The following is a 13,044-nucleotide window of genomic DNA, read 5'->3' as shown; positions in this document are numbered from 1 at the left end:
GGATACAGTTATCCTCAACTATTTTCAAATACTTTTAATAGAATTTTAAATTAAAAATATATATTTAGTGATGTTATATGTATATATAATTAATATTTTTATATATTCGGATACTCGTTCGGTTCTCGGTTTGGTTCCGGTTCGGTTCGGTTATTTCGGATATAAAAATATAGGAACCGTTCGGGTATTTGAGGATATTGGTCCGGTTCCGGTTTCGGATATTTCGGTTCGGTTTCGGTTCGGTTCTTCGGTTCCGGTTATTTTGCCCAGGCCTAGCTAACACTTTACAAAAGTACATGGTGATATGTCTGTCAGATTACTACAAGCGTTTCTTTCACCAATCTGCTTTGCTACCAACGTACCCTAAAGAAGAGAATGAAACAGAAGAAAAACACATTGCTCTAGCATGAAACCTAGTGAGTAAGAATAATAACAGTTTCTCCAATTCCGAATGAGCTCTCAGATCCAACCAATGCTCCTTTTTTACTACAGTATAGCTTCTCCACAATCTAATCCCTACAACTTCTTACCTATACAACAACAACAACAACAAAGCACAATTCAAGTTCTCAGCAACTCATCATCATATGATGAACAAGTGATATAATCTTAAGAAACAGAATCAAGAGTAGATGCTCAAAGACATGGTTCCAAATCAACAATCTGAAACCTCGGAAGCTTACATAAAGTTTCAATCTTTAACTTTACCATATTCACAATTTGCTTAACAGAGACCAAGAAAGTTTATATCTTTACCTGAAGCAGCAGCAGCTCTACGTTTGGCAAGCTTGGATCTTTCAAGCTCCATCTGCATATCCATCAACATATTCATACGTTGCAACTCAAGCTCCTTCGCAGCTTCCACCATCTCCTAACTTCAGAATGGCTCTCGCCAGCTCCCTACACGACGACGACCCTTCACCTTCACTCGGATCTACATGTTAATAAAAATCATAAAAGTCATAGAAGTCTAATTAGCTAAATATTGGCGGTAAAAGCTTTACAAGGAGTAAAAATCTTCCTTTCTGTCTTCAACTTACTCAAAGCCATAATCACAATGTTTTGCTAACGATATATATCCTTAACCACATCGTTTATCAGCCAGCCTTTAACTAGATAAGTCGAAAATATAAACCTCTGACATATGACTTCTTATGTCAAACATATGTGTGGGGAGTCGTCTCATCTCCGAAGCCGACGTCTAATTAAATCTAAGTGTGTGAACTATATATCAGTTGACTTTGCTTCTCACAACCGATGTGGGAGCTTTTTCATTTTCATTCATTTTGCCATTTCATTCACCATTTTGCCATTTATTACTTGAGCTAATGGACTGAAATAATTGACCCAATAATTTTTTACACTCAGGAGTTTCTGAAACGTCTCCATGTCCAATCACTCCGTCCCCATAGATTCTTCCTGTCCCTTCAATGCTCCAAAACGTCGCAGGGACGTTTCTGAGTCGTCCCCGTGCTTTACCCGTCTCTCAAACGTCTCTGGTACGTGAGACAGCTATTGATTGCCGTAAACGTGCTTCATAGGTTTAGTGTACCAAAATGTGTGGAAATTGGACTATCCGACACAAAGATGTTGCTTTCGATGTGATGAATATTGGATTTTTTTTTTTTTTGTTGAATAGATATGGCCATGGAAGCATGTTACTCATCACCAATTTCCCTGTTCTTTTTGCTCTTTCATTTTTGATATCCAAGAAAAATTATAAAGAAGAATGAAAGGTTTTTGGAACTTAACGAGTACCATTTCTCTTCCTATACTTTTCTTATTCGGCTACAATTATGAGGACGTGTATGCAGTTCCTACCACGTGCTTATGTCATCCGGAACAAAGGGATGCACTTCTTCAGTTCAAGAACGAGTTTGAGGTTCTAAACTCTTCCTTTGATTATGATTATTGCATTATTTATGATATTAAACCTCATCGGAAGACAGAGTCATGGGTGAATAACAACGACTGCTGTACTTGGGATGGTATCATGTGCAACCCCAAGTCTGGTGACGTGATCGAGCTAGACCTTGGTTGCAGCAACCTACGTGGCTGGTTTCGTTCCAATAGCAGTCTGCAAAACCTTCATTCTCTAACCACCCTTAAACCTTTCACTTAATGATTTTAGTGGTCAAATCATGTCTTCAATTGGAAACCTTTCTCATCTCACCTCTCTCGACATTTCTTGGAATAATTTCAGCGGGTTCATTCCTTCTTCGATTGGAAGCCTGTCTCATCTCACCTATCTTGACATTTCTTCTAATCAAATTTCAGGTCGATGTACATGGGATATTACTTTTACCATGATTCAGTGGTTTTGATGAATAAAGGTTTAGAGATGGAGCTAGCACGTATCCTAAAAAAACAAATTTGAAGGAGAGATCCCAAGGTCCATTGGTCTATTGAAAGATCTCCATGTGCTCAACTTGTCCAACAATGCTTTCACCGGCCACATCCCTTCATCTATGGGAAACCTGACGGCTCTTGAGTCACTAGACGTTTCCCAAAACCAGCTTTCAGGAGAAATTCCGCAAGCGCTAGGGAGCCTCTCATTCCTTTCGTACATGAACTTCTCTCATAACCAACTTACAGGTCTAGTACCAGGAGGCACTCAGTTTCGAAGGCTGAATTGCACTTCCTTCGAGGATAATCCGGGGCTTTTTGGCCCTTCTCTTGAAGAAATTTGCAGAGATATTCACATGCCAAGACCACATGAAACGCCGGAATCAGACGAAGAGGAAGAGGTGTTGAGTTGGATAGCAGCGGTAATAGGAGTCATACCTGGTATGGCCTTTGGATGGATGATTGGATACATACTTTTTTCTCGCAAACCAGAGTGGTTTATGAACCCTTTTCTCCGAAACAAACGCAGACGCAGCAGCACCACAACTCATTAAAAAGGTAATCGTCCAGAGTTTTAAATCAACTTGGTAGCAAACATTGGAAGAAACAAAATTATTATAGTCAAATCACCTGAATAAACCTTCTTCTTCTTATTTTGTACAGGTCTTTTATATCCTACCCGAGGAATCTGAAAGAAGAAATCCAAAGCAATCACTATGTCTATCCGTATCAATTAAGGTTTAGGGTGTCGTTTCCGGTTTAGCTTGGTGTTTTTCTCATTATTCTGTTTTTACTTTTTTCTTTCTAGCAAACTTCTCCCTCTCTGGTATTGTTTCCGGATTAGTTTGGTGTGTGTTTCTACACATCTCTGTTTTTTTTCTTACCTTTTTAGCAAACTTCTTTGTTTCTCTGTAATTGAACAACTATGTTTCGTACGCTAAAATATTTCAAGCACAATCAAAGATGTGTGGTTTTTCCCCCTCAACTGTATGGATGTGAGATGAGCAATAAACAGATGAGCCATATCAAAGCTATAAGCAACACATGGCTTTAGAAAATGATATAAATAACCAACGTTGAGTTGGCCTAGTTGTTAAGTCCCTTGATTGCTGATAATGTAGGGACTGTTGAGTTTAGATTCTTTTGCTTTAAATATGTAAAATCTAAACTAATAACCAAAACTACAAAAAAGAAAAAGATATTTTCTCAATAAAAAATTGGGTTTAAAGATCATCTTCCATTTTATAACAAAATTCCTCTTGGATCAACCTATATTATATTTTCCTTGATTGTCTTTTTAGTCGAATCCAAGTCTTGCTTCCCTTTTGTTTAATGTCCACAATCTCAAAAAAGAGACATCCAACTGATTGGTTACTATAAGTCTCTCTCTGGTACGTTATTCTTTGATTTATCAACATTAATTATACTTGCATTTTTCTCTCCTTATTTTCTCCAAAGTCCATCACTTGAAAATAATGATATTTTTTTTTTCATATATGCTATGGTTTTTGTTTAGCGTAGGAAACAAGGAAACGAAGAGTGACGTCACCTTATTTTCATAAGCCATCGTTCCTCGTCTTCAATGCGAGGAGACCTTCTTCCCGGAGAACACTCGTCTCTCTCTACAATCTCTTCTTCACCCTCTCCCATAAGCTCCTCACTTCGTTCCCTCTCTCCCTCATCATGCCCAAACCAAACGATGCGGAGGCCGTCCCGCTGCTGGATCTATCAAAACCGTCGTCACCGATCTCCTTCCCGATCAAATCACTCCAAGACCTGGAATCTCGATCTTACTTCGACTCTTTCCACTTTCAGTTCAACCGCTCCACAGTCCCTCTCCGGGGAGACTTACCTAATAATCGCCCGAGGGTTTTAGTGTGCCACGATATGAAAGGAGGTTACGTAGACGACAAGTGGGTCCAAGGGTGTGAAAACGACGCCGGATACGCGATTTGGCATTGGTATTTGATGGATGTGTTTGTTTACTTCTCTCATTCGCTGGTGACGATTCCTCCTCCTTGCTGGACCAATACAGCTCATAGGCATGGCGTTAAGGTAAAGATTAGGCATTCTTGTGGTTACGTTAGTTTATTAGGATGTGTAGAGTTCAGGTTTTTAGTGCCTGCATGTGTAGAGAGATATGAATTTACTTTCTTGTGTGTCTATGGAAATGTTAAAAAGGTGTTGGGGACTTTCATCACGGAATGGGATGAAGGAAAAACTACCTGCAATGAGATGCTTGCCACTAAGGAGTCTGCTCAGATGTATGCTGAGCGTTTGGCTGAGCTTGCTACTTCTCTAGGTTTCGATGGATGGCTGGTGAGTTTTGTCTTTTGGTAGATATTTCTTGATTCTTCTGTTCATCTGCGTTTGAAGTGTAAGCTCTTACCTGCAGATAAATATAGAGAACGAAATAGATAAAGAACAGGTTCCCAATTTGATGGAGTTCGTAAGCCATCTAACAAAAGTCCTGCATTTATCCACTCCTGGGTCTTTGGTTATATGGTAAGTTGTGCACAAGTGTTTCTTTTGGTGAAACCACTTTGAATCTGATCACTTGTTTTTGCAGGTATGATAGTGTCACTGTTCATGACCATCTTAAATGGCAAGATCATTTGAATGAAAAGAACAAACGTTTCTTTGACTTGTGTGATGGTATCTTCATGAACTATACATGGAAGGTACCGTTCAATTTCTTCAGTTTGTGTTTCTTCTATATGTATTTGCCTGTTATTTGAGTGGGTGATGATGGTATTTCAGGAGAGCTACCCAAAATTATCAGCTGAAGTTGCCGGGGACAGAAAATATGATGTTTACATGGGAATTGATGTCTTTGGTCGCGGCTCCTTTGGTGGTGGGCAATGGACTGTATGTCTCAGAAACTCTTGAGGAAACCAATAATTTTTTCATAGTTTTTTTCTTCATTGTCTCATTAATCTTATATATATATATATGATAGGTTGATACTGCTCTTGATTTGCTGAAGAGAAACAATGTATCAGCTGCCATTTTCGCTCCTGGATGGGTATATGAGACTGCACAACCACCTAATTTTCATACAGCTCAGAATAAGTAAGTTATCCTTCTTTTGCCTGTTTGATTGTAAAATAAATTGAAGACTCTGGTCTCCCAGTGTACAATGTGTATGCAGAGAATGTGAAGTCAACTGGTGCACTAAGATCGAGGAAGGTTTTGGAGAAACCAAGAAGCGAGAGAGTGTTCCTCGGAATCTCTCACGTACCGGCTTATTACGTATCGGAACTGGTGGTAGATTCGGACGTGAAAGGGGTCAGCTTCGTGGTGCAACCGTGTGGTGAAGATGGGTTATGGAGAAAGCTTGATGATTCCCCTAACCTTCTTGTGGACTTGGAGGGTCTCTCGTAGGTTGCTGGAAACAGTGAAACGATTCATAATGTATATTACAAAATTACATTAATCTAGAAAGTGGGGAAAACATGATAAAAAAACCTGAACTGATAACAGATCATCATCGTACAACTTCTTAAAAATATAATTAATGTACATTAATTTCCTTGTATTTTATAATTATAAAGAGATCTTTTCCTTGTGCTATACCGCACTATTCTATCTCTACAAATTTTTGTGCTATACGGTATTATCTTCGTTTTGTTGTTATGCCGTATATCACAAGCATTTGAAAAGATTTTAGGTGTCCATCAAAGATTGTCTCCTTGAGGAACCTCACTATTCTAAAACAGAGCCAAATCTGGGTTCTGCAATGCTGGCACAATTTCAGTGTTCAACGAACTAAGCCATTAATACAGTGTTCAATCGCCTTTTAACTGAAAATTCGAGTAGGCTTGAGCAGCAATTCATCGCCTGTATGCTAAAGAGATGTGATGATGATAGAGATATTGATACTCCGGTGATTGATTGCGGATCTCTCATTTGATTTGCCACTGAGATGGTTAAGAGAGAGGGAGACCACGTGCATGTGTTTGCATGTACGGGGAATATGGCAAAGCTATCAGAGAATTGAGTTCATAAACTTGACTGCTCCAAAGTTATTGGACACGTTTAGAACATCAGTTGGTGCTGGGATCGTCTTACCAACTAGTCTCTTCCTAGTCGTCTCTTTTCTCTATATTTTATTGGATGAAAAGTGAGATGATTATCAACAAAACTTGTTATTAAGGTGGTGAGAAGTAACAGATGTTTACATCCACAGACAAAAAAAAGACTTTATTATTGGAGACGACTTTCAGAATTAAATTAGAGTTATAAGAACACAAGATATTTATAGAACATCTCTAATCTTAAAAAAAAAAATCTTAGTGTACATCAGACTCATGGGTTTAGGTAGGCGTGGGCATAAAATTCGGAACCCGAAATCCAAATCGAATCCGAACCGAAAAACCCGATCCCTTATCCGACCCGAAACGTAAAAATACCCGAACGGGTCTTGTAGGGTGGTACAAAAAATATCTTAACCCGAAGTGTTATTAACCGAACCCGAACGGGTAACCCGAAAAATCCAAAATTAATAGTCAATATAAATATTTTGAAATATATATAAGTATTTCAATTATTAAATTCAATATTTGTGGTAATATTAGTTAGATCTCATAACCGATACAATTTCCAATGATGTAATGCATTTAATGCATATCAACAAAACCATTGTTTAAAGGAGATTCGCAAGAAGAAGTCTCCTGACATCACCTTCCTGATAGAATCAAAAAATACAGAGGAAACAATTAGAAAAGAACTCTACTGGCTGAAAGAAGAAAACAACTTCATAGTTCCCCCACATCTGGAGGTGGAGGCTTGATTCTCAGTTGGAAGAAAGATGTAGATGTAACAGTCCTATCATCCTCCCAAAACTACATAGACACGAGGATCATCTCAAAGGGAAAATCATTCCTAGCTACCTTTGTTTATGGTGAACCAGACCACACAAAGGGAAATGCATTTTGGTCTACTCTATCCTTTCTACACCCAAACCCGAAAGGCCCATGGTTCCTAACTGGAGACTTCAACGAACTAATCGACAATAGTGAGAAGAAAGGAGGCCCAATAAGAGCGGAAGGTACTTTTTTGGAGCTTTTCGAACCTTCCTCTCAGAGAATGATCTGTTTGATCTTAAACACTCTGGTAATCTCTTCTCATGGAGAGGTAAAAGAGGAGATCACCTAGTGCGATGCCGCTTTGACAGATCCCTCAGCAATCCTGAATGGACAGAGCTCTTCCCTTCTTGCTGTTGCCAATACCTCAAGTTTGAAGCTTCTGATCATCGTCCAATCCTCTCCTACCTAGACACCACCAAGAAGAAAGGTCGCAATCTATTTCGCTATGACAGACGACTCAAAGATTGTAAAGAGATAAAAGCACTAGTAACAGAGATTTGGACAACCTGTGCATATCTTGGGGTAGAAGCAAGACTGGCTCTATGTAGATGATCAATCTACAAGTGGTGTAAGCTGTTCCATGAGAACAGCAGAAAAACAATTGAGAATCTCAGAGAGGATCTAGAATTTCAGATGACAAATGAGACTCCTAATGAAGATAGGATTATAGAGATAAATAAAGACCTCTTAAAAGCATATCAATCCGAAGAAGCCAATTGGAAACAAAGGAGTCGCCAACTCTGACTAACCTTAGGAGATTCAAATTCAGGGTATTTTCATGCCGTCACAAAAGCTAGAAAAGCAAAAAAGAGACTAATTGTCCTAGAGAAAGATGATGGAATACCTCTTTTCGAAGAAGATCAAATTTCAGCTCTGGTCTGCTCTTATTACGACAAGATGTTCACAACAAATCACAGAGACGATAATGAGGACAAAATCTTCCGTGTCCTCAAACCTTGCGTGACGCCATAGTGGAATGAATCTCTCACCAGAGACCCGTCCCCAACAGAAATTAAAGATGCTCTCTTTGCAATCCACGCAGACAAAGCACCTGGCCCAAACCGCTTCTCCACGAGCTTCTTCATCTCTAACTGGGACGTAATTGGCCCCTCCATTATAGAAGAGATCCAACGTTTCTTCTCCACAGGAATCATGCCCCCTAGTTTAAATGAGACTCATGTTAGACTTATTCCTAAGATCCAAACTGCAAAGAGAGTAGAAGAGTACATACCTATCGCCTTGTGTAACGTATACTATAAAGTGATCTCCAAACTTCTCTCCCTGCGCCTGAAACCAGTCCTTAAAGAGATCATCTCAGAGAACCAATCTGCTTTTATCCCTGGAAGAGCAATAACAAACAACGTGTTAATTACTCATGAAGTGCTGCAGTATCTGAAAACCTCACAAGCACAGAAACAATGTTCAATGGCGGTTAAAATGGACATGTCTAAAGCCTATGACCGTGTTGAATGGGATTTCGTTGCACAAGTAATGTCAAGACTAGGTTTTAACAACAAGTGGACCAATTGGGTAATGCAATGTATCACAACAGTTTCCTAATAAATGATTCAGTCTACGGGAAAGTGCAACCTCACCGTGGCATTAGGAAAGGAGACCCGATCTCGCCCTATCTGTTCATCCTGTTTGGTGAAGTTCTTTCAGGCCTTTGCAGAACAGCAGAGCTTAACGGATCTATGAGAGGAATTCACGTGGCCAGAGGTAGTCCCCGCGTCAATCATCTTCTCTTCCCAGATGATACTATGATGTTCTGTAATTTATCATCTGAAAGCTGCCTCTCTCTCCTCCAAATCCTACAAGAATACGAGAAAGTTTCAGGTCAAAAGGTCAATATATCCAAATCCTCTATTACTTTCTCTGTCAAAACCCCACAAGAGGTTAAGAACTCAACAAAACTCATCCTCGGCATTGAGAAAGAAGGAGGAGTGGGAAAATATTTAGGGCTTCCAAAACATTTTGGAAGGAGGAAGAGGGGCTTGTTTACCTCTATAGTAGATAGGATCAGGCAGAGAGCCTCCAACTGGTCGACTCGATTCCTATCTCGATCTGGCAAGCTCACTATGCTCAAGTCTGTCCTGACTGCAATACCCACCTACACCATATCATGCTTCCAACTCCTAGTAAGCCTCTGCAATAGAATCAAATCTACACTTACTCGGTTCTGGTGGGATCATTCAGCAGAAAAGAAAAGCATGTGTTGGGTGGCCTGGGACAAATTAACCAAGCCAAAAGCCTCAGGGGGTTTAGGACCGAGAGATATTCAATTATTAACCAAGCACTTTTGGAAAAAGTTGCCTGGAGAATATTAACCTCCCCCAGCTGTTTACTTGCACGTGTTCTTACCGGGAAATACTGCCATAAGAAGAGCTTCCTAGACGCCCAACTCCCAGCAGTGTGTTCACATAGTTGGAGGAGCATCCTACATGGCAGGGACCTACTCAAGGAGAACCTGGGAAAAGCAATCGGCAACGATCAGAATACAAAAGTCTGGAAAGACACATGGATATCATTGGACAACAGTTCTAAGCCTATGGGTCCAATTCATGAATCTGCTCTCGATCTGAGAGTCTCAGATCTTCTCACTGATGACTTACAATGGAACAAGGCGAGAATTGAGCAATACTTACCAGATTTCAGCGCAGATCCAATGTATAAAGCCAAGCAAGGTAGGGGCAGAGGACATTTATGTCTGGCTCCCTTTTCAAACAAGAATTTACTCAACCAAGTCTGGCTATAACTCGCATGCTCAACAAACTGTACCGTCGAATCTCCACCTTCTAGCTAACCCCTCCTCTCAGAATGACATGGAGTTCAATTGGTTAATAGATGTTTGGTCAGCAAAAACGAACCCAAAGCTTAAGGTATTCCTCTGGTCAATCATTCAAGGGGCCTTACCAATAGGCGCAGAGCTCCAAAGAAGGGGAATGATCTCCGCAGCTCACTGCCTCCGTTACAACGAGGTAGAAAAATCAATGCACACATTCTTCCTCTGCCCCTTTGCTAAAGAAGTCTGGAACTATATACCTCTCAAGTCACCAGTTCACATAGCTGAGGACACTGATTTCAGATTGGCACTACTTCGCTTCTGACAAGCAATCTGTCTTCCCCCCCCAACAGGAATTCGATCTCCTATCCTCCCCTGGGTCTGCTGGTTCCTCTGGACGGCCAGAAACAAACTTATTTTTGAAGACAAGAGCAGTCGTCCTGCGGAGATAGCAACTAGAGGACTGTCAGCGGCTTTAGAATGGGACCAAGCTCAAGATGTGGAGAAAGAACAAAAGAGTAATCACCTACCGCTCAAGGCCGCTCCAACACAGACGGATTGATCAAAGCGAGCAGGAGTCGCTTGGATCTTAAATAAGGATCTCCCTCTCCGGGTTCAGTCTGGCGCCCAGATCGTCGAGTCAGTAACCTCCCCTCTAATGGCCGAATCACTTGCTCTCCGGAACAGAATCGAGATCATGCTTCAATCTGGAATCCACACAACTGCAATCTTCTCCGACTGCCTAGCGCTCATCAGAGCAATCATCAGCAAAAGCCAGATCAAGGAGATCTATGGTGTTCTTCAAGACATCGATCGTCTCTCTTTTAATTTGCCTCTATCCATTTCCGGTTCATCTCTCGTTCCCAGAACAGAGAAGCCGATGCTCTAGCTAAACAGGCCCTTAAAGCCCACTCTCCTTCTATTTCTCTTGTCTAAACATGGCCTCGGGCCCAAACGCTTTTCCTTTCCTGCATTAATATAAGTAACCGTTTGATCAAACAAAAAAAAAAGGGTCTCATAACTGATATAACTTCCAATGATGTAATGCATTTGATGCATACTCCTATCAAGTATCGACAAAACCATCCATACATCTTTTGTTTTGCTTTTGTTAAAAAGACATAATAGCTACTGGCCATATATTGAAGAAACAAGAAAACGACTGAGCAAAGTCTGGGTTTTTCCTTATGATCTTGCCCTGATTCCTGAGGAATATTAGTTGAATATTTAATGTACTCACTATCTATGATAGGCTCGATCGTGAGTATATTCACGAGGAAGAGTTGATTCTTCTGTCATGAGGAATGTTCTCACTATTATTTGATTTCAAGAAGATTGATATTTTGTTCCTTTTGATTGATTCTTAGAAAAGAGTTGATTCTTTTTGTCATGTTTGCATATATTTCTCATTTTGGAAGTCATAAGGAATAAACCAAAAATAAGACTGTTCGCTGTTGATTTTTCTTAAAAACGTTGATGTTTGTTTTTATTCTTACTAAAAAGATTCATTCAATTAAGTCATTTTGGTGTAGTGGTAAAGAAGTGCCGCTAGAGCTTTCGCCGTGGATTTTTTTTTTATTAAAAAGAGATTCATTCTTATTTTGAAACCTCATCAAATTAAACTAGTTTAGCCGTTATCTCAATTAGTAACTTTTTTTTAAAGAAAGGAATACCAATAAAATCTTGAATATTTTAATAATAAGTAAAAAGGATAAACATTTACTATCAAATTGAAAGACTACAGAATATGCAAATATGCATGGGTCTCGTAAACATTAGTTTGAATCCAAATATAAACCTAAGCAAAATAAGACTTCATAATTAACGTCTTCTTTGGTGTAGACAATTTTTTTTTTTGAAAATTCATGTAATTAGTGTAGGGGACCAATATGTGTGGAAATTTGACTATCAGACACAAAGATTTTGCTTTCGACGTGATGAATATTGGATTTATCTTTGTGGATATTTTTTGTGTGGAATAAAAACGAAGTGTTATGAAAAGAACTGGAATTTTATTATATCGCAGGAATTTAAATAAGGGCAAAATTTTATATCCGTACGAAGAAGATAATACTGATAAGAAGAAAGGATGTGTTATTGAAGAAGAAGGATGAATGATTTTTACAATCGATCGAAACAATCGTTTATATAGAAAAAAAATTCACTGTGCAAATAGTGCAACGGGCCCCACATCTTTTATATTATCAACATATACGGCGTTTCTTTTTCTGACTTTTCACAACACTCCCCCTTGGGGACCGGTGTCACTATCCACTCTCGCTTAACGTCTTTGTTGCCTCGTTAAAAACCTTTCTAGGAAAACCCAATGGGAAAAACCATAGTAAGGTAAAAAGAGTACAACTACGTAAGCTCCCCCTCGAATGAGCAGTCATAGATCCTTCTGATGACGCATTCCAATGTTACGAACATGTTTTCTGAATATCGAAGTCGGAAGTGATTTTGTGAAGAGATCAGCTGCATTGTCGCATGATTGGACATATCTTACTTCAATCTCTTTCTTCTTCACGAGCTCTTGAGTGTATGAGAAGAACTTCGGATGAATATGCTTCGTTCTATCGCTTTTGATATATCCGTCCTTTGTTTGAGCAACACATGCTGCATTATCTTCATATAAAATAGTTGGCTCCGTATTTTCGCCAATCCCGCTGCTTGAACAGATGTGTCGGCTCATTGATCTCAGCCATACACATTCTCTACTTGCTTCATGGAGTGCAATGATCTCAGCATGATTTGAAGAAGTAGCCACGAGCGTTTGTTTCTGGGAACGCCAAGATATAGCAGTGCCTCCGATCGTAAAAACGTATCCTGTTTGCGATCGGGCTTTGTGTGGATCTGAAAGATATCCTGCATCTGCAAAACCAACCATTTGACCTTTTGAACTTTTAGGATAAAATAAGCCTAAATCAATGGTCCCTTGGAGGTAACGAAAAACATGTTTGATCCCATTCCAATGTCTTCGGGTTGGAGATGAGCTGAATCTTGCCAAAAGATTCACAGCAAATGATATATCAGGCCGTGTACAATTTG

The 13,044-nt window shown here is 39.6% G+C and overlaps 1 protein-coding gene, 1 long non-coding RNA gene and 1 pseudogene across 3 annotated transcripts; 2 read left to right on the top strand and 1 right to left on the bottom strand.

Annotated features, from left to right (window-relative positions):
• The first annotated feature begins 1,379 nt into the window (after positions 1-1,379).
• LOC106337171 lies at positions 1,380-3,295 on the top strand (annotated as a pseudogene).
• A 342-nt stretch (positions 3,296-3,637) lies between these two features.
• On the top strand, positions 3,638-5,896 carry LOC106335012 (cytosolic endo-beta-N-acetylglucosaminidase 2). 2 transcript variants are annotated; one of them, XM_013773785.1, is made up of 7 exons: positions 3,638-4,401; positions 4,528-4,665; positions 4,742-4,851; positions 4,916-5,027; positions 5,107-5,214; positions 5,306-5,418; positions 5,480-5,896. In XM_013773785.1, the coding sequence occupies exons 1-7, from the start codon at positions 4,030-4,032 to the stop codon at positions 5,661-5,663; spliced, it is 1,137 nt and encodes a 378-aa protein (XP_013629239.1). In that variant the 5' UTR covers positions 3,638-4,029; the 3' UTR covers positions 5,664-5,896. The 2 variants fall into 2 exon arrangements, with proteins under 2 accessions (XP_013629239.1, XP_013629975.1); XM_013774521.1 differs by having other exon boundaries at positions 3,639-4,401; positions 5,498-5,896.
• Positions 5,897-6,949: 1,053 nt separating this feature from the next.
• Positions 6,950-7,766, bottom strand: LOC106339308. Its single transcript, XR_001269184.1, has 3 exons — positions 7,721-7,766; positions 7,401-7,619; positions 6,950-7,033 (listed from the first exon to the last, which is right to left on the bottom strand). It is a non-coding gene; the product is annotated as an uncharacterized LOC106339308 (long non-coding RNA).
• Between the last annotated feature and the right edge of the window lie 5,278 nt (positions 7,767-13,044).

Source organism: Brassica oleracea, chromosome C1 (assembly GCF_000695525.1).
Source record: "Brassica oleracea var. oleracea cultivar TO1000 chromosome C1, BOL, whole genome shotgun sequence".
Lineage (NCBI taxonomy): Eukaryota > Viridiplantae > Streptophyta > Magnoliopsida > Brassicales > Brassicaceae > Brassica > Brassica oleracea.
This window is presented reverse-complemented; position numbering and strand designations above follow the sequence as displayed.